Genomic DNA, 19608 nt, shown 5'->3' with positions numbered 1-19608 from the left:
AGACTTGAATTAGATTTAAAAATATGATTCTATAATTTACTATATTTAATTTATGTTCGACTATTGTTTCTCAATATTGTTTATTTTATCTAGAAATCTCAAATCACATATTTGCTATTTTAGGTATATGTTGCAATTGGGCAGCAAAAGCGAAAACAGAACAGACTCGCTGATTGGAAACGAGCCGATAATAGTGACTATCGTTGTGGAGGATGTTAACGACAATTATCCACATTTTCTGGAAGAGCTCTATCAAGTTTCCATCAAGGAAAATGCTTCGCATGGAACGACCATTGCTGTTCTACGCGCCAAGGATGATGACCTCGTGAACAGTACGGCAGCCACATTGGTGTACGATATTACTTCAGGGAATGATGGTGGTCTCTTCCGTATCGAGAAGACGACAGGTGCCGTTTTAGTGAACTCTACACTCGATTGCGATCTCGAGCCCGAAGTTTACAATCTTGTGGTGATGGTCTGCGACAGCGACCCGGCATTGCCTCTCTGCGCACTCGCCAGACTTCGCGTTAATCTGGAAGATGTGAATGATAATTCGCCAAAGTTCCCGGTTTCGGAGTATCTCGAGTTCATCGGCGAGAACGAACCGATCGGCACAACTGTCTTCTCCGCACGTGCCACGGATTTGGATCGCGGTGTCTTTGGATCATTGAATTATTCCATTGTTTCTGCTGCCGCGAGCGGATTCTCTGACATCGACGACAGCTGGAAGCTGTTTGCGGTTGACGAAAAATCGGGTATTGTCATCACTCGCGCCGTATTCGATTACGAACAACGAAATCGATATGCTTTCACGTTGCGTGCCACGGACATGGGCGGTCGTACCGCCGCGGTTCGTGTCAGAGTGGAAATCGATTCGAGGGACGAATTCTTTCCCCAATTCACTGAGAGGATGTATCGATTTGGAATAAAAAAGGGTGCTCAAATATTACCTGGCACGATAATTGGTCACGTGACAGCGACCGATCGCGACAAAGGACCCGATGGCCGGGTTGTGTATCAACTAACATCTCAGCATCCTTATTTCAAATTGAATCGTACGACTGGCGCGTTGATTGTGAAGCAAAAATTGATGCACATTGATATGGACGAATCATCCAGATTAGTGGTCAGCGCGAGCTCTGGTAGACAGGGCTCTTTATCGAATATGACAGTAGTAGAGATTACGTTGATGGATGATAACGAACCTAATGGAGCCAGAGGCGCTACCGCTCTGGCAACGCCGACAGATATCGGTTCAAACATGGCCGTGGCTACTTCAGGGGGCCTGGCTGATTGGGTTCTGGGTCTGTTGATCGCTCTCCTTCTTCTCATTCTCGCGTTCGGTGCCATTTTTCTCTACCTTCACATTCGTAATCGCCGTCACAAAAAACCTGGCGCTAAACCGGGTTTGAACGGTGAGAGCAATGCTACCGCGTCAAATAGTTACGTAGACCCAAGCGCATTTGACACGATTCCGATCAGAAGTATGACTGGAGTCGGGACAAGCGGAAACGGTAGTTCCGGAAGTACCGGAGGAGCGGGCGGTGGCGCATCTTGTCAATTTGCCCCACCGAAGTATGATGAAATACCTCCTTATGGAACATCCAGTCAATCCGGACAACAGCAAGCCACTTCCGAACTTTCCGGAAGCGATCAGTCAGGTTCTTCCGGTAGGGGATCCGCCGAGGATGATGGAGATGACGAAGAGATCAGAATGATCAACGAGGGTCAGCAAACTGGCGATTCAGCGAGCGATCTTTCGGTTCATAATACTCAGGAATATTTAGCTAGATTGGGTATCGTAGATCCTCCAGCCGGCACACCTAGAAGGCCTCCTGAAGCTCTGCCTCTGGACAGTCTGCATCTGTTTGAAGACGAGGCAAGCACTGAGGCGGATATAGCAACATTGATCTATGGTAAAATTGGAGAATCCGGACGACCCACTTCCGGTTTGGAAGTACCGGGTGGACCATCGATGAATGGTTCCTTGAGTTCTATCGTGCACAGCGAGGAGGAGCTCACTGGCTCCTATAATTGGGACTACCTATTAGATTGGGGACCTCAGTATCAACCACTCGCTCACGTATTCAGCGAGATTGCTAGGCTAAAAGACGATGCCGCCAGCGTTCAAAGCGGAAACTCCGGTAGCAGTGGTAAGACCAAGTCTGTACATAAAGCACCGCCGCCACCGCTACTTACATCCGTAGCTCCGAGATCATTGGCGGCGCCAGCGCTAGCGAGAGGCATTTTACCGAGGTCGCCGATCAATCACGATGCCTCTACCTTCCCCTCCGCTGCGTTGAGTCCGAGTTTTTCTCCCTCGTTATCACCTCTGGCTACAAGAAGTCCCAGCATCAGTCCCCTCGTACCACCTGCTACTCAGAGATCCAGTCAAAGTGCCAACAGAGGAATTCCCGTCGCCGACACCGAGTTGAGGATCTGAAGACACTTCAATTTTAATTCGACGTATTCCGCGTACAAGTTTTAATGTTAACTTCAGTGATGACTCGCCGAGCGATAAACGATATCGATAAGACAATGCGGTACCTCGTGATAAAGCAATGCGAATTATATTTCTGTTAATATGCGTTGTTAAATACGACTAATTAATGAATTTATGTATATTTCTCTCTGAGACTGTGTGCGAACAACGTGATTCGCGGATATGGTGTTAACAAGTGATTTTAACTTAGGAATTTCAATTTCGTCGGCTATCGGAAGAAATGGCCGAATTCTGTCACGCGCAAACGCTACTTTCCCGCGATTAATTGTTACTTATTAACTAATTAACGAAATGTTAATGGAATATAAAATTTATAAATAGATTTAATTCATTGCGAGAAATGGTAAGAGCAATTCATGAGTGACACAGGATGTGAGAAAGCGACGATTGCGCCTTGACAATTCCGTATCTGTTATATAACACGAACACGTCTCTTGTTCCGATCGATAGCTAACTGAAAGAATATTTCTTTCTGAACAAAAGTATTGTAAATATCCGTCAGCTGCGACGACGTTTAGTCATTAAGTAGCATTGTAAATAATAATCTATGATGAATGATATAACGAATGTTGTCATAATCAAAAAATAGACTGCGTAAATCAGAAGTTAATAGAAACAGATGGTCGCGCCGTGCTTATCGAATTCTTTGCGTGAATATGTATAGTAATCTAATTTTATAATCGGTCGATTCTACGACGAGCACGGTGATATCATCCGAATTGAAAACGAAAACGTGCTACCACGAGCGAACTGATTACACACCGGATTTCATGGCAGCGCATCTCTAAAGGCATCTATATATAACTTCGTTGATTAATTGTTACTTTGTCTCTATCTCCCGAGCGCGATCTCGATGTAACGGGAGAAATGGAATCTCAGCCCGGCACATATATACATATGCACTGAATATATATATATATATATATATATATATATATATATATATAAAATATATATATATATATATATATGTCATATTTTGTATAAATTGTTCTCTGTACAAAGATTCTTCCGAGCCAAAGGTCTTACTACAATGTGGGCCTTAAATAAATGAATTTTTTATGAAATTGTTGTTTTCATGTGATATTTTGACATTTATTTCCTTTGAATAATTAATTTAATTGCTAATTCTGACTTATGTAAAATATATTATCATTTAGGAAATCAGAGAAAGTGTGATAGGGGTTAATAAAGAAGACAAAATATTCCCACGTATAAATCTGCTTTTTGTTATACAACACGTTGAGCTTTATAAGTATACATGTATTCTTCGGATTATTTTGATAAGTTTATTCCATGTTTCCTCTACACGTTTTTCACTCGCAGCTGCTATATAGTATCCCACTTTTTTGATGCTTTGAGTATAAAACGCACTGAGTAACAGGAGCACCCAATATATCACTTGAAAGAATGACAAGATATTTTAAACAAAAAAATTGAGAAATCGTAAATAACAAAACCAACATATGATTATCATTAAATTAAAATAAAATAATTTATTATAAATAGCAAGTTTTATGTTTTCACGTAACTATAAGTCGTTCAATTTATAATTCTCTTTTGATCTATTTTGTTATTATCTTTTTTTTTTACGGAATGCATCTTTGAATATTTAGATCAAAATAATTCAATTTGACTCATCTTCGGTAACAAAAAAATGGATCCTCCTAAATGCACGCAAGATCAAATTTATTCTAAAGAATTACTTTCCAAAAAAAATTTGAATAATGGCATGACAATTTATACGGATGATTAAACATTAATAATTGCTAAAAATAATAATACTATGTACTCGAACAGTTTGTACATTTAAACAGTCTCTACGATGAAACACGTATCGACCTACCTATCTAGTGCCTAGTATTAGCGAAACCATATAGGAATCGTTTACCCATTATATTACGTCTAACAAAACGGTATTATCATATGGTATATCCAGTCTTGTTGGCGCTCGACAATGAGCTGCGCTATTTAATGTTCCATTCTCTTTTGTCATTCATAGAAGAGTTAGTATAATCTTCCATGTACGATCGAAAAACACGAACTTGTTATTCTAAGCTACAGTCTGGACAACATCAGATTGGAAGGTATGTTAGTCTACGGCAGAGAGCACTAATCGAAGAAGAGTGCAACGAGATAGAATCATGGACGTTTCGTAATTGCTATGAACAAAAACCTAAGTTATTGAAAGTTATTTCAAGTATCTTTTGTTCCCATATTGAAGAGAAATTTCATTTAGAAATTTGAGATAACTCTGGCATGATCTGGCAAATGTTCGTTTGAATCTTCGATTTTGTTTTTTTTTTTTTTTCCTTTAACAAAATGCGTCCAACGTTTCAACTTCTGTCTCGACAAGCACTCTTTCGCAAAAACACTCGTCTTTCAAAAGCAGAACACATAGGAAGATTCTATACATCAGTTTCCGTCAATTAATGGTCCGATAGTTAGATCGATATGACTTTTAAAATCTATTTAAAGTCCTACCCGCTTATAAGTCTTCTTTGCTATATCTTCAATGCGGAGCCTGTGATTGATCTCCGTTATGAATACGTATATTATTACCGTGTAATTGTCTCAGTTTCCCTCCCTCCGATTTGGTTTGTGATCAGTGACGTAATCGAGATACGCGAAGCGAGTGGTCTTTAAAGTATAGCCTAAACTGTACTCTAGTAACATTGTAGGGCAATTAAAATGTACTTCTTGTATCCTAGATATGTAGTATGCGCATAACTACCTAACAGTTATCACATCAAGCTCCCTCCCCCAAATACCGTAAAAAAATTTTTTTTATTTCCGATAGAAAGCTACATATTCGTCGCGTCACTGATGACGGCGTCATGCTGACCCCCTAGATTCGGAGCTAGGATGTTCTAAGTCACATCGAGAAGCGTCAGGAATTAGAATCGGCATCTACATTTACGCGCGATGAACATTCGCGCGAAGGTATCCTTGCAAAAAAAAAAAAAAAAAAAAAAGAAAAAGGAGAAAAAAGAACTCAGGCAAAGAACTTTTTACTTTCATCACGCCTGCTTGGTTGGCGCATTGAAATAAGGCACCACATTCGACGCTGTTTACGCAATCGATCGTAGAAATGATCACCAATTCTAGAGATGTCAATCAAGTCGGTCATCGGGAATTTCCTAGCTGTAAGTATTTAATCTACGATCATCATCTATCAGTTTGTTTGAATGTGAGTCGGTCGATTGGATTAACGTTTCACTAATCCAGTCTGATCCCTCCGGAGGTCGTTGAACGACTTATAATCCCGACTCTTTGTTTGTACAACGTCGAGCGTAGTTATTAGTCGTCGTAACGATTGACAAAACGCGCTTTCCTCGAGCCTTTGGAAGCCTCGATCGATTAATAGTTTCAAAGTACATATATCAATTCTTATTGCTGTGCCTGCATCTCCAACGTAACACGTTTCTTCATTCGTATTGACTCTTGAATATCTTCGTTCATTGGTGATCGTGTTTTCCGCAAGAGCTAAGCCGGTGAAATCTCACCGGTATAGAACTCTTTGCGGGAGAGATCTTTGTATAAACTTTGAAAATTGCTAAAACAAGGGGAAATAGAGGAACTGAACGCGCTTTTGGCGCAGAGTACGTTTTTGATCCTCGTTGAACAATTCGAGCAGATGGCAGAGTCGATTTGCTTCCTGATGAGATTCCGCAACCCTAAATTATTCCGCGGGTTTAACGATTAGTCAAACAGTCTCCTCCGTCACACTTCTCGACATGTGCAATATTCCGAAGCTGAGAAAGGAGAGAAAGGAGAAGTATTAAAGGACGTTTTCGCTGTTTCAACTTGAAGACTTGACGCAGAATAATAAATGCACAAGAGCTATTTGCCCGATATATCGTTCTTACGATGAGATACGATGGGTGAAATGCGTGTGAATGCTTAGCTGGCTTTAACGATCTCCATTTTTCCCCGTCAAGTCTCCATTTGTTAATCGGCAAGATAAATCAGCAAAGCAATGACATTAATGAAACGGCATGATCTTATAATGATCGTACAAAGTGATAGCCTAGCCCTACCAACAAGCGTGTTTACTTGGCGATCCCCGCGGTTATCCGCGCGTCGTCTTGCATCTCGACGACAACGGTATCTGGATCAGGTACCCTGTTGGCGGTAAGACATCCATTGGCGATAGTGGTTGGTAGTACAGTCTCCGACTGAAATTAAATTATCGCGCATACTGTTACCGTGCATTTGGCACGAAGAAGATAGCACTAGCAAGTGTGGCAACGAACGAAACCAATTAATGAATGAATGAATGTTAAAAAAAAAGAAAAAAAACTTTGTTAATTACAAAATGATTAATTTATGTGTTTTACTTGATAGGCTGCTGCATCCAGTGCCATTAGTTCTTTTTTCGAGAGTTGCTCGACAACTGCAGCGGCGTAACAGTCTCCTAGCATATTATTGGTAGTCCTTATCCGATCCCTGGTCGATATAAGATATAATATTTTAAAAAGAGAAATAATATAACAAATATAACAAAAAATTTATCATTTCAAATTTTTATGTTTCTGTTATATTTATATTTTCTTTATCTAACTGTGTATATTGGTTGTATATTGATACTTACACGAACCAGTCGATCGCGAATAAAAGAGACACGTCATTAACAGGAGCATCAATGGCGCTTAGGACGACCAGCAATAGGACGAGTGCAGCGCTTGGTACCGAGGCCGACGAGACGGAAGCAGCAGTGGACGTCAGACTTTGCGAAAAACGAGATAATAAGAAAAAAAAAGTAGAGAGTAAAAGTAAATGCGGGCAAATGTGTGATTAGATAAAATTCTTTTTTTATATTACTTATAACAGCTGGAAGACAAAGGCGACTTACATAACGGTGATGATCTCCCCGAAGCCTAGGAAGATACCATTCATCTGAGCGATGAATATGCTGGCGACGGCGACGAAGAGCGCGGTACCATCCATGTTGATATTGCAACCGATCGGCAGAACGAACCTGGTGACTCTAGGGTCGACTCTGAGCTTCTCGGTCATCAGACGAAAAGTCACAGGAAGTGCGGCAGCCCTGTACAAAGCTGCGTTAGCAAAAATCGGGCAAATCACGCTTCCGGTGATGAGCAGAAAGATTCGCTCCAGAGTCGCCTGTTGGCCGCAGCGGTCGTGTGGTCATTCTGGCGTAAACTTACGGGACAGATATATAGCGGCGGCATTTATTTATCGATAGTTTGTCAGAGACGTAACCCGACCAAGGCTTGAGTTGAACAGAACGGATATAATGGGAGGCAGAGACGCACGGTATAGACGAACGGAGGAAGGATACTCGGAATTATAACATCGACGCATATTAACTGCGGATAGTAGAAAGAGTGCCAGATCAACTGCCAGAATGACCGTGAGAACAATCTGAAAATCAATTGGGATTAGCATAGCATCAGAACAGAGCCGAGATACCCCGCCAGACTACGTTGGCCACTGTGAATCCTACAACAGACAATCGTATGTATCTTCATGTTGCGGCCATCAATTACTTACCAAGCGCTACCCTCGGTCTCTCCACCAAGTCAACCACCTGCAAAAGGCCGCGTGCAGTGCGTGTTCTAATACATCATCATGATATTCATACAGTCTCTGTTCAGATACACTGAGAACAGTTTCTCAGTCAGTCACAGTGTACGCACAGTTGTGTACGCTCTTTTCTGGAAACAGTTAATCCACAGAGAAAACAGATTGAGTTAGATACAACTGTATAAGAACCTAGCTGGATCGTAAACAATATTGAGCACTGCTAAAAACAAGAATACCGGGTGAAGGGAGCCGGTGGTCGGGAAATAAATTGGAAATAAATTGGGATAGTACAGAATAATTTGTTTTTGTCAGACTGTGTATCAGATATATTTTGGATTGGCGGATGAAAGAAAGAAAGGAAGGTTTTCAGAGGTGCAAACTGAATTTGATTCGTAAGTGCGAACTGAAAAAATGATCGTTGCTTTGCGTGACTCTCAAAAATGAATTATTCAAGAGAGACAAATAATCGCACGTTGTTCAGGAGTACAGCCGGTCATCGACGTCCTCGTCGTACCTGCAAGAGCGAGCTCGGCACAAGCAACCAATATTTTTTCAGTTCCGCCAATTTGTTACTGTTAGAAAACGACGTACTTAAGTTTAATCGTATCATTTGGCGTGGAAGTCTCCTTTGGCACGGTTTCCTCTTCCTCTTCCTTGCCGTCGGCAAGGAATAAGTTTGAAGACACCGATTTTATGGGAATCCTTAGAAGACTTCCACGCCGCGAATCAGTCCAGGTAACACGGAGTCAGCAGATCGCCGGTTTAAGCAATGTCATTGCCGAATAGTTTCACTTCTTCGCGATAACTTAAACTTACTTTGAAAATCATCGTGATTTTTCATGACGGTAATATATTGTCTCTTTTTATGACGAAATTCCGTTTGCATTACGGCTACGACACAGTAGCCGTAACGATCTGGCTTCCGGAAGTTCGTGAACAGTTTGGTGAACGGGAACCGGTAGTATCAGCATTCTAAGTGCTACCCGGAACTGCATACCTCTTTCCCTCTTTTTCTCTTTCTCATGTGGCATGGCGAGCTCTCCTCGCAAGCAAACATTAAAAGAGATTGTCATATATGGAGGAAAGACTAACGGGATAATTCGGGAATTTTGGCCAGCTCTTCCACAACGTTTTTATAAAAACTAAGCAAGAGGATTATATGAAGCAAATTTCGCCGAAAGTTATGTAAAGCTGACTTGAATGAATTGGAAAGGGATATCGGGATTGTGGCCTCGCAAAGCCTCCACACAGCTGGCTGAAACATATTGTCTTCATCAATCGATTCGATCAATATATGTCTTTCATCGTCACTCATTGTCTCATTTTACGATGTCAAAATGTTTTGAAATCAACTACTTGCACTATCAATCGCGCGACAGACCAGCTCCATTTCGCGTAAATATAGAAAGGTCCGCGTGGTAAGAAACAAAAGGATAGAAGGAAGAAGGGAAGGAAGTTTGGAAGAACAGAACGGAACGCCTGCGGGACGTGACCGATGAAAGGATAGAGGTTACGAGGTCAGAAAATACGATCACAACGTTGACCGAGGCCCTGTGAGGCAGGCGAAATGGATTCTCTCAAGGTCGGGCTCGGGTTCGAAGATCGACGACTCACGTTGATGCCATGGCGAAGGCGGTGAGGGTACCCTGGGCCAGGCCGGCGTAGAATTTAAAGGGGTTCTTTCTAACGAAGGCCGCATATATCAGCTGCATGATCACCAGCTGATAGAAAAAGACACCGATCGCGATCGTGACGATGAACCACGCCAGTTGCGACATCACCAGTACCAGGTCGTCCACACCGAGTATTTTGCCCGCTATTACGGAGGTGATGCCGATTGGTGTCATCCTGCGAGCGAGATATTATCGGTTTTGTTGTGCTATACGGTGATGTAAAATCACCGGTAAGAGCCGATTTTCGATTTTTATGGGACATTTACCACATAACAGTTGAGACCATTCGCATGATGACCTCGAACACAGCCTTGAAGAAATCTATGACGACTTGACCTTTCTCACCAAGTGTTCCCAGAAACGTACCGAAAACTAGGCAGAAAAAAACTATGCCCAGAGTGTTCGTACCACTCCTGTACTGTATTACTCTCATCAATTCCTCGTCTCCCAGAACTTCCGTTGGTAGTTGATCGGTAACGTTTTGAAACGGTTGCTTTTTCGGGACGTAAACCGTGTGCGCCTGGAATGACATAGTCATTGAATATCGATCCAACCAATCATTTTGATGCGGCAGATTATAAAAATTGGAGCATGTTCTTACTTGTTGGAAAGCCGCTTGAAACAAATTGTCCGGAAACATGTTCCTGCGAAAACATTAATTCCAGATCGTATATACTTCAAATATTGTTGACAATAGACAAGCGCAGTGTCTTCGCGCATTGCATGAGAAAGGGCTGTACATATTAAAAATAACATCTTTCCCACGACCTTCGTTTTATTCATAGTCCTTACACATTGATTAAGTCGCGCCGTGAGCTACAGCGACTTTTCAATAAAAATGATTTTGCACTGCGACTACCGAAGCGAACAATTATCAAATGGTTTCCAATAACCAATAGGCCGCAATATCTCGTCTTTAATGCAACCTGGAAAGATCGCGCTGAACATCGCGCGATTTTTAAGCGGAGTTTTTGAGCGCGCTTCGCGTGAATAAAATACGCACGATCGAAAAACTATTTTCGTCACGGCGAATATATCTGCAAGGAATATATCTGCAATGAATTCCGTTTAGTGGAGTTTGCAACTCGTGAAATGCCATGACCTTAATCCGACTTAGGTAACTGTTTTACTGCAATGATTCAGCAACAGTGGCAACGAGATCGATATTATTTCAATGTCGCGTTCGTCATTGTGTATACATTTCTCAAAAGTTTTCGAGCAAGTTTTCAAGAACCGCGGTGCAGAAATGCCCGACCTATTTTCGTATCGAAGATTTGAAAAATTGCAAAAATATGATCGATAATACCAGCGGCCTGGAGAGACGCCTCGACGCAATCGAAAGGCCAACCGATCGGAATCGATTAATATTACTTTCCTGTCGTTCTGTACATACATTGACCTTCGCACTCGATTACCTTCGTTTTTCAATAGGAAAACTCTCAAGTGAGTCTATGTACATTATTGATACTGACAGAATCGATATCGGGCGATGAGAGATATCGCGGACATAATTTACCTTCCCAGGTCGAGCAAGCTGTCTAGTATGTTAACGGCTCTCGCGTGATGCGAGGTCCCAATCGATTCCCTGATGCCGGGATTACCGGGATGAATAACGAGGACCAGGGCCACGCCAAGCACTGCGTTGAGCAAGGACGTCAGTATGAAATACACCAAGGTACGAACGGCGATCATTCCGTTCATCCTGGCGTTTAAGCTCGCTGAACCTGGAAAAGAAAAGAAAAAAAAAAAATAGCAATAAAGATTATCGATGCACGCGACAGCTTAGGGAAGCTCACCTGATATGAGACTGGCGATCACCAGAGGTAAAATCATTAGCTTTAGCAATCTCATGAAGAGCTCTCCTGGATAGCTTATCAACATCACCGCGTCATCCCCAAGATCCAGAGGTCGCAAGCCAAATCCTGTGAGGAGATAATCAGATTAATCCGCGATTCTGCGCCACCGAGGGAACTTAACTTTTTCTTCATTTGTTCGTGTAACGCGCTTAAGAAGTTCTGCAGAATGGCTTGCCCTTGAACTATATTTAAATTTATTACAGTCAAATTGGCTTATTATTCGATCGAGAGAAGAAAAAGGGCGTCGTGGTTGACGAAAAGGTGAAGGTTTGAGTAATTTCTTTTCTAATGATTAATAGCATAAGCTATCCATATTCTTGTGTCTAAAGACATGGATATAAAGCATGCATATCATCCTAAACAAATAATTAATTGCGACTATATGGCAGATATTTGTTAAAAAAAAAAAATAAAAGGAACAAAAAAATTAATGATATAGAGACATAATCTTGAATTCTTATCTTCGAGGAAAGGATATGAATGAAATGAATTTTGATTTAGACTGATCTATTGAGCGATATCACATAAATTATTACAATGCCGTCAACGTCAACGTTTCTACTTATAGCTAAGTTTATGGACGTTATATACATTTGGCTTAATACGTTCCAAATTAGCCATTGGAAACAAATTTTACATAGCAACGCCCACCCACACATTGATCGTTCCATCGTACCAATGCTTTTATTAATTGTTAAATTTATTCCTATGTCTTTTAGTTACATTAATTGTGCTAGACAATTTAACAATTTAATTGAAACACGTTTTTCATGATACATTTCAATTACAATGAAATGAATTTTATTTCTCTGACGTTGTACAGCGTAAACTAATAAAATCAATTCTCACTTAATTAAATGCTATCCTATATTTATATAACATTCGCCGGTATATCAAATAATATATTTATGATACAATATTTATATATAAAATTATATTATCGTGAAAATATGATTTCTCTATTAAGTTGGCTTCAAGTTAATACGAATTTTTTTAAGAAAATTTTAAACGTTGATAAAGTCAATATCTTTTGACAAGATATAATGTTGTTCATTTTTACGTAATAATTTTGAACTTTGTGGTATTACATGTAAAATCGATTTATGCCAAAGAGCTCGCTCATATTGCGAGCATAAAACGTATCATATTATCCCGCAGGTAGGATTTCTATGAACGTATGACGTATAAACATTCATTATAAGCATTCATTATGATCATGTGTGTTTTATAACGGAGCAAAAAAAAAACCTTATAAATGTTTGTAGAAGCAATTGGTTTTTCTGTCTACTGATATTTGTATGATTATATCGTACTTATGTAAAATTTTTATTTGAACGAGTGGAATAGCGATATCAAAAAAGAACAATCAATTATTGATGTGACAAGAGAAATATTGCCGACTGAAGAATTACCGTTATGCCGAGTTAGATTAAAATCTAAGCATGGAATTAATCTACATAGTGAGTCGCTATATAAAGATCATACGTATGACAACTATCGCAAATGACGGTCATAATTTATAGCTGTCACGTAAAAAGATGAACGAGTGAAACGCAACAACGATTTGTACGATACAAACATTCTGTATAGCATAAATCATCATTTTCTATTTAATGTCTGTTTGTTTATTACATATGTCTGAACATCAGCAATGCCTGCAAACAAAAATTGTTCGTGCAAAATAATTCAAAATTACTAATCTAATTCAAAGTTCTTTTTCTTCTCGCGTAATATACCACGAAGTAATGCGCTTCCTCAAAAACAATTCTAAAGAGAAGGCTTTTTGCGGCTTTCCCGAATGTTCTAATTTTCAAACGTTGCGGTACTCGGTAAGAAACGAATAAGTGTCTCTATCGCTCACCGAGAATTATGCCAAAAAGTACGCCGGATAGGGTGACCAGGAGCAGCAGGTTCTCTCGCATCCACTTTCTGGTGTCGGCGGTCACCTTGCGGGGACCCTGAGAGGCCGAGACGTCCTGCCCGCCCATCTTGGCGAACAGATATTCGGAGAATCGGGCAGAGGACTTTTCTTCCATCTCACTGGGCCGCCAGCAAGCGGCGTACCAGGGATCGGTGCTGATCGCGTACGAACAGGCCGATCCTCCTGCCGATCCCCCCAAGCTCCCTTCTCGCGATCTCTCGCGGCTAACGGCGGGGCCCCGGCAGCACCACGACGACGACGGGTTGCCGTTTTGGGGGTGTTTCGGTAAATCCGTGCGGAAGGACCAATCACTCGCGCCTACCAGACGTCGTAGTAGCCTGGCGGCCTGGCGAATGCCTACTAATTCGATCGTGGTACCGGGATGGGATCGGACTGTCTTCCTAGTGATGTGCTGATAATAACAACTGGTGGCTTTGATCGGGCTCGCGAGACCGTCTAATCTCCGCCCGGCCTCGGCTCGTCTGACGTCTCCGTATATGCGTAGTACCCTCTAACGTTGAGTGGTTAAACAACCCCGAAACGATTACGGGCTCCGAGATATACGTGTCTTTCTCTAAATCATAAACGAGAAGTGGTCGCAAGAAGCTTCGATCTGAAGGATCTTCGCTACGAAATCGCTCGAGTAGCTCTATTGCTCGAGAGCCAAACGTTCGTGCTGTTGCACAAGGTCAGTTACCCGAGAGGGGCTGCTGATAATCGTTTCTTCGGCTATGACGTATTATCCCCCGCCTCCTTCCTGACAAGAGCACTTCACTTTGTGAAGCTGACTTCGAAGCCGTCAGAAGGTGCCAGGAGGAAACTAGGATCGATGCTCCGCACGGCGACGATGACAAAGACGAAGACGACGAAGATTCAATGGACTGTTCTAATCAGTTGCCGACGTAACTGAGCTTGCGCATGGACTTCCGACACGTTTCTCGCGAAGGATGAGCCCCGACTGCCTGGTTACCGGCGGACATTGCCGTATTGATTTGCTAGGATTTCGCCGTATTCCCCGAGCGTCCCTCGTTCTCTCGCCCGGCGAGGACGGCGTAACGCCTGCGCGAACTCCGGTGGTTAAGTCGGTCGCTAAAATGTGGATACGCACTACCCCCGATGCTGTTGCTGCGCGATGGTGCATCGTCGAGAGAAGAGCGAGACGCTTGCGGGGTAGAGGAGGATCGGGAGATGACGGACGAGGGAACGGGGTGGCAGGATACAATCCTTGATACGCAAAAGTAGCGGAAACAGAAAAAGGAAGGACGCGACAGCGAAGGGCAGCGGAAACTTCGTCGGAGTTGCGAAATGTATTATCTACTCTTGGAGTCTTATAAGACGCCACTCTCACGTTTTACGACGTAATTCGTTCTGCGTCGCGGATTCAGTACTTAGATCGCATGTTAAAGCATTTAGATGCAGTTCTATTTGCTGGTTGGATACAAATTATTTTATTTAAAAAATTCTTAATTCTTTTTTTTTTTGAAGATTGCTAAATAAATTTTTGCACAAGGGCGTTATAATGTACGTCAGCAATGGCCCTGTGTGGGACGACGCTTATCGCGAATACACACGTAGCTACATCAATATGCTTATTTTAAGAACGGGTTAATCTGTTTTATTTTAAACGCTCAGCATCGAGATAAATCGAATAGAACATTATTGCGCATCAAGCTAAGTCTACAACACATGATATACCAAAATAATGATAAAATACGAAATTAGATACTGTTTATGTATATTTTTATTTATTTTCTTATTTACCTGCAAAATCTCTTTAAAAATACTCATAATATCAATAACTTGATAGATTATTGTTAGAATTAGATATAAGAATTACTGTGAGAGATAAGAAAAAAATGAAAAAATAACATTTTACATAGAAAGATATTCTGAAGTTTTGAATAGAAAAAGCTTTCATAAGTGAAGTATATCATTTAAACAATAAAAATGTTTAAAAAAACATGTATCACGTTTTTGCTTTAACGGAGAATGGCGAGTTGAATAACTGTCTGACCGAATGTGGATAATTACTACTTTCGTCTGACCGTGACGGTAGTTACTACTGGAGCGAATCGATCGAAAGAGCAGATACAACTTCTGGAAACAATGAAAGATGGAGGCACAATATCTAAACAATAATCTATTTGTTTTCCAAAAAAATTTCTAACTGTATGCGTAATAAACGCTGTATAATAAATAAATTAGAAACGAGAAGAGATACAATGCGATAAATGTGATACCGAGTTAATACGGCCGTCAAATGAAGAGATAGGGGAAGTTCAATGAGCGATTCGCTAAATCTGGAAAATTCAATATAACGGAAATATCAATTTTATTTTACCTTCAATAGCGTATCGCTTTTGTATAATAATCACGTTATGCCGCTGTCGACTGCACTCACCTCGTGGAAAATTGGGAAAGCGGCAGGAGATCCCGATTCATTGGCCGTACAAGCGTAACAAAAGGTGTGTAACATCATGCAGGACATATTCGCGATATTATTAACAGAGCGCAACAGTTATTTATTTGTTTATTGAAGCAAATAAAAATTCTGCGATTATTCTGCCATTAATGTTATAACAATCCAAATGGACAATTTTGCAAAAACAATGCTCCTCGTTAAACTCGTTAAACTCATTGTCTAAGTAATTAATGTGACTGTACAATAGATATCGTGCGATTACAAAAATAAATATCCTAACAGACATTAATAACAATTAAACTTTGTCAATTAACGAAATTCTCTTAACGAAACACGATCTCGGGCAGTCGTGGATCTTTTTTTAATCCCTTTGGACTTTTTTCATCGCATCTGACGATAAAAGATGATTCTCGTTACGTCATATCGTGAAGAATCTTCTCCGTAATGTGTGAATTAAGCGATCCGTCAACGAAGAGCATCGGTATTTTGGGACAGGCCGTACCGTTGAATAATTGAAGGTTTCTCGCAATCTCTCCGAGTCTGCGAGAACGTTACGAGAGTCAGATCTCATCCGCCTCGTAAATAATCCAGAAACACGACGATGCGACACGGGGCACCAACATGTAACAGGCAAACGCCTATTTACCGAGTTTCCCCGATGTACACAGCACGGGGTGTTTCGCATCGTTCTTCCGTAAACCCTAAAACTTGTTGTCCGGGTACGCCTCGGTGCCCGCACGTACTCCGATATCGGAACAAGGGGATGGTATTCGCCCACGCTAAGGAAAAACAGCCCTTATCCGCGCGTAACTCAAACTTAATCCGAAAATCTCGTCGTCTGACGTGATAACAAACAGGTTTTTGGTTCGACAATATCGCGGAATAATTCGCGCGTATTAAACTCGTGTCGCCGAAAGAAGTTTCGGAAACGAAATTAATTTAAGATTTTCCTCTTTTTGCAGAATTCTATTTAAATATAATTTTATATAAATGTACTCATGTTTTTTTTTTTACAAAATTGAAAGAAGAGGGTCGAAATTCTTCAAAAGGCAAGGTATTGCGAACTGAGTAGATGAAATCCCCCTCTTGATCTTTCTTTCTCCCTCTTTCTTGCTCTCATAAAAGAGAAATATCGTTTATATCCATCTGGCTACGTATCCTGGTGTCTACGTTTCGCATGCGGGGCAAAAATCTCATTACGAAGAAGATACCAAACGAACGCCGAAGAGATTCGATTGGATATCGGCTCAAGGTTCGGAGAAAGCAGCGAAACGTCGGAGAAAAAGAATAAAGATGGAAAAGAGAATTCCAATGATCGGATTGCTGGCACGTAGGAAAATACAAATCTGGCTATTTGGAATCGGCTTTATTCGCGTGCGCGTATTTGCTGATTAAACGTTCTTAAAGCTTATAAATCTTATAAGGCACTCTCTCATCAAACATAAAACAGTATTCGAGCGAAGAAAATGGGAGTCTCATGAAATATTTGATGCGTTCGATCTCCTCGCGGCACAATGTCGATAACATCGACCGTATTTCATTCTCTTTTGAAGGGTTGATAAAATTTTGGGGATCTTCATAGGAAAGAGAAGAAGAATTTTGTAATTATGTATCGTTAAAAATACACAAATGGAAATATTACGGACAATGTACAATGCGTATATGAATAAGATAAATAATTCTCTTTCCTTTTACAAAGCGATGCGCAATTTCAATTATTCCGAATAAAATATATAACGGAAATCCAATCGCAACAACACGACAGTTAATTTATTGATTGGATATTTAGTGTGCGTGCTGTACACGAAGTGACCATTAGCACACTGATCAGTCGGTGGTAATTAACGTTCACGTGCAAATGCGGAAGGTGATCGAGCGCCATGTAAATACACAGATTTGAGTTTACTTCCTGCGCGAAATCAGACCTGTTGACGCTAATAATATGTGCAATTCCGAGGATATTCGACGTTCAAGCGATAATAATTCGTTCCGACAGGCTCGTTATGCGCCGTATCTCTACGATGCAAACAGAATCCGTCCTCATGTCCGTACACATCGTCGATGAGATGCAATGTGCAACGAGTGCTTGAAATATCTCTCGATTTAGGCACGATGTTACATCGGCGACGAAACCGTGTAAACAAGGGGATATTGGGCATTTAATATTCGCTAATACGAACCTTTTGGCCCGAATACGTCATCTTGATCGCCGGAGAGAGTGAAACGATGTTGATATCGCATGCACACATATATAATATATATTTCATTAAGCCTTTTTATGTTTTAATGGATCTCTTTTTGGCACGCTAAGGCTTCGCGCCAACGACATATCATCGTTCCACCCACTCAACGCTAAATTAGATCACTTCTCCTTAAAAGGCAGCGATGTATTTAATTGACGGTTTTGTACGTCCGTTATCTGTTCTACAACTGCGAGCGTTTATATAAATTGCAAATACAGGAATATTCGATCGAAACGACAAAATTTGCTGAGCAGACTTAACAATTGTGAGTCGCATGACTCACCGTGACTGACCAGGTCGCTTCAAGCTTCGATACTATCTTGGCCAAGACAAGAGTTGTTATACCGGCACGTAGAGCCACGTCAGCCAAAGAGTCGAGTGTTCGTTCTTTCAAGGCTCCTTTTCTTCTCCTTTATGTTCTCCGTAGAGTAGCCTCCAGTTTCAGCCTCTCCCGACATTTTCATCTTCATCTACGTACTCTCGTCTAGATTCTTCAAGTTTTGAAGTCACTGGGTCAGACGGTCGCATTCAAGAAATTCCAATATGTCGATCTTCGGGACGGGCACGCTCAAAGGACAATTCCTCGCGATTTTCGTCCTCCCGACTTTATATCACACGTCGATTTTCCACGTTGAATCCGTAGAGTATCTCGCTAGAGTATCTCTCGTTTGTATTTAATCACAGTTTCGTATGCAACTTTAGGAAACACACCGCGTCTGTACCTCGTCAGCGCTATTGAGAAGTCACATGGCACTACAGTGCTAAACCGTTTCGAGAACTATTGCGGTGTTTCTATTTGAAACGCAAAACGTTTCGCAGCGGAAATGTGAGAGAATACGATGAACTAATCTCATTAATGAATAGGTTAGTTAGAAATGGTCACTCGTTAATTGTTGTTTTAATTAGTTTTTTATGGTACATCGAAATAAAAATAGTGTATCGTAAAATTAGTTACGTAATAACAAAGAAAACATCTTTTAGTAAGAGTTTTATTCAGAGATTTTTGAAATATTTTTTCTAGACTAAAAAACTAGCGGTTATTGTGTTTTGGTTTTTAATATTATATAATTGACTGGTAAGATTTATTTGATAAAATTTATTTTAATTGTTTTATCATTATCAGAAAATAATGTTTTCTCAAATAAATATTCTTGATAATATCAGAAAGATCCCTAAAGAAACATAAGCATTAAGTTTATCAAATAAAGGAATTTTATAAGATAGGAACAAAAATTTAATTAAAATATGAGAAAACGAGAACCATCTCGTCAAACATTTTGTTAAATACAAATGTTTCTGTTGCAAATGTCGTAACTTTACGTACGATAGTATTACGCGACTTAATTATGATAATAGAAAACAGATTAAATTTCAGCTAATTTTCGACGATGGAATGTAGAGAAGAAAATTCACTCTAAGATATTTCAACACGAATATCTT

At 40.6% G+C, this 19608-nt stretch overlaps 2 protein-coding genes across 15 annotated transcripts in view; one reads left to right on the top strand and one right to left on the bottom strand.

Annotated features, from left to right (window-relative positions):
* Nucleotides 1-5484, top strand: part of ds (dachsous cadherin-related 1) — a 305901-nt gene extending 300417 nt beyond the window's left edge. For all 13 annotated transcript variants that reach the window (XM_089081625.1, XM_089081628.1, XM_089081632.1 and 10 more), the window contains one exon: nucleotides 124-5484. In XM_089081625.1, coding sequence (XP_088937751.1) covers nucleotides 124-2443 — 2320 coding nt within the window. In that variant the 3' untranslated portion in view covers nucleotides 2444-5484. The remainder of the gene's footprint in view (nucleotides 1-123) is intronic.
* Eaat2 (Excitatory amino acid transporter 2) lies at nucleotides 4795-14487 on the bottom strand. Of its 2 annotated transcripts, none has more exons than XM_011639198.3 (11): nucleotides 13444-14487; nucleotides 11523-11648; nucleotides 11243-11450; nucleotides 10328-10370; nucleotides 9993-10246; nucleotides 9668-9901; nucleotides 7359-7553; nucleotides 7098-7232; nucleotides 6844-6952; nucleotides 6560-6681; nucleotides 4795-6258 (listed from the first exon to the last, which is right to left on the bottom strand). In XM_011639198.3, the coding sequence occupies exons 1-11, from the start codon at nucleotides 13616-13618 to the stop codon at nucleotides 6210-6212; spliced, it is 1650 nt and encodes a 549-aa protein (XP_011637500.3). In that variant the 5' UTR covers nucleotides 13619-14487; the 3' UTR covers nucleotides 4795-6209. The 2 variants fall into 2 exon arrangements, with proteins under 2 accessions (XP_011637500.3, XP_088937771.1); XM_089081645.1 differs by having other exon boundaries at nucleotides 6544-6681; nucleotides 13444-14485.
* Nucleotides 14488-19608: the final 5121 nt, after the last annotated feature.

Source organism: Pogonomyrmex barbatus, unplaced genomic scaffold, assembly GCF_055798465.1.
Source record: "Pogonomyrmex barbatus isolate J1 unplaced genomic scaffold, ASM5579846v1 scaffold5, whole genome shotgun sequence".
In the NCBI taxonomy this organism is placed as follows: domain Eukaryota; kingdom Metazoa; phylum Arthropoda; class Insecta; order Hymenoptera; family Formicidae; genus Pogonomyrmex; species Pogonomyrmex barbatus.
This window is presented reverse-complemented; position numbering and strand designations above follow the sequence as displayed.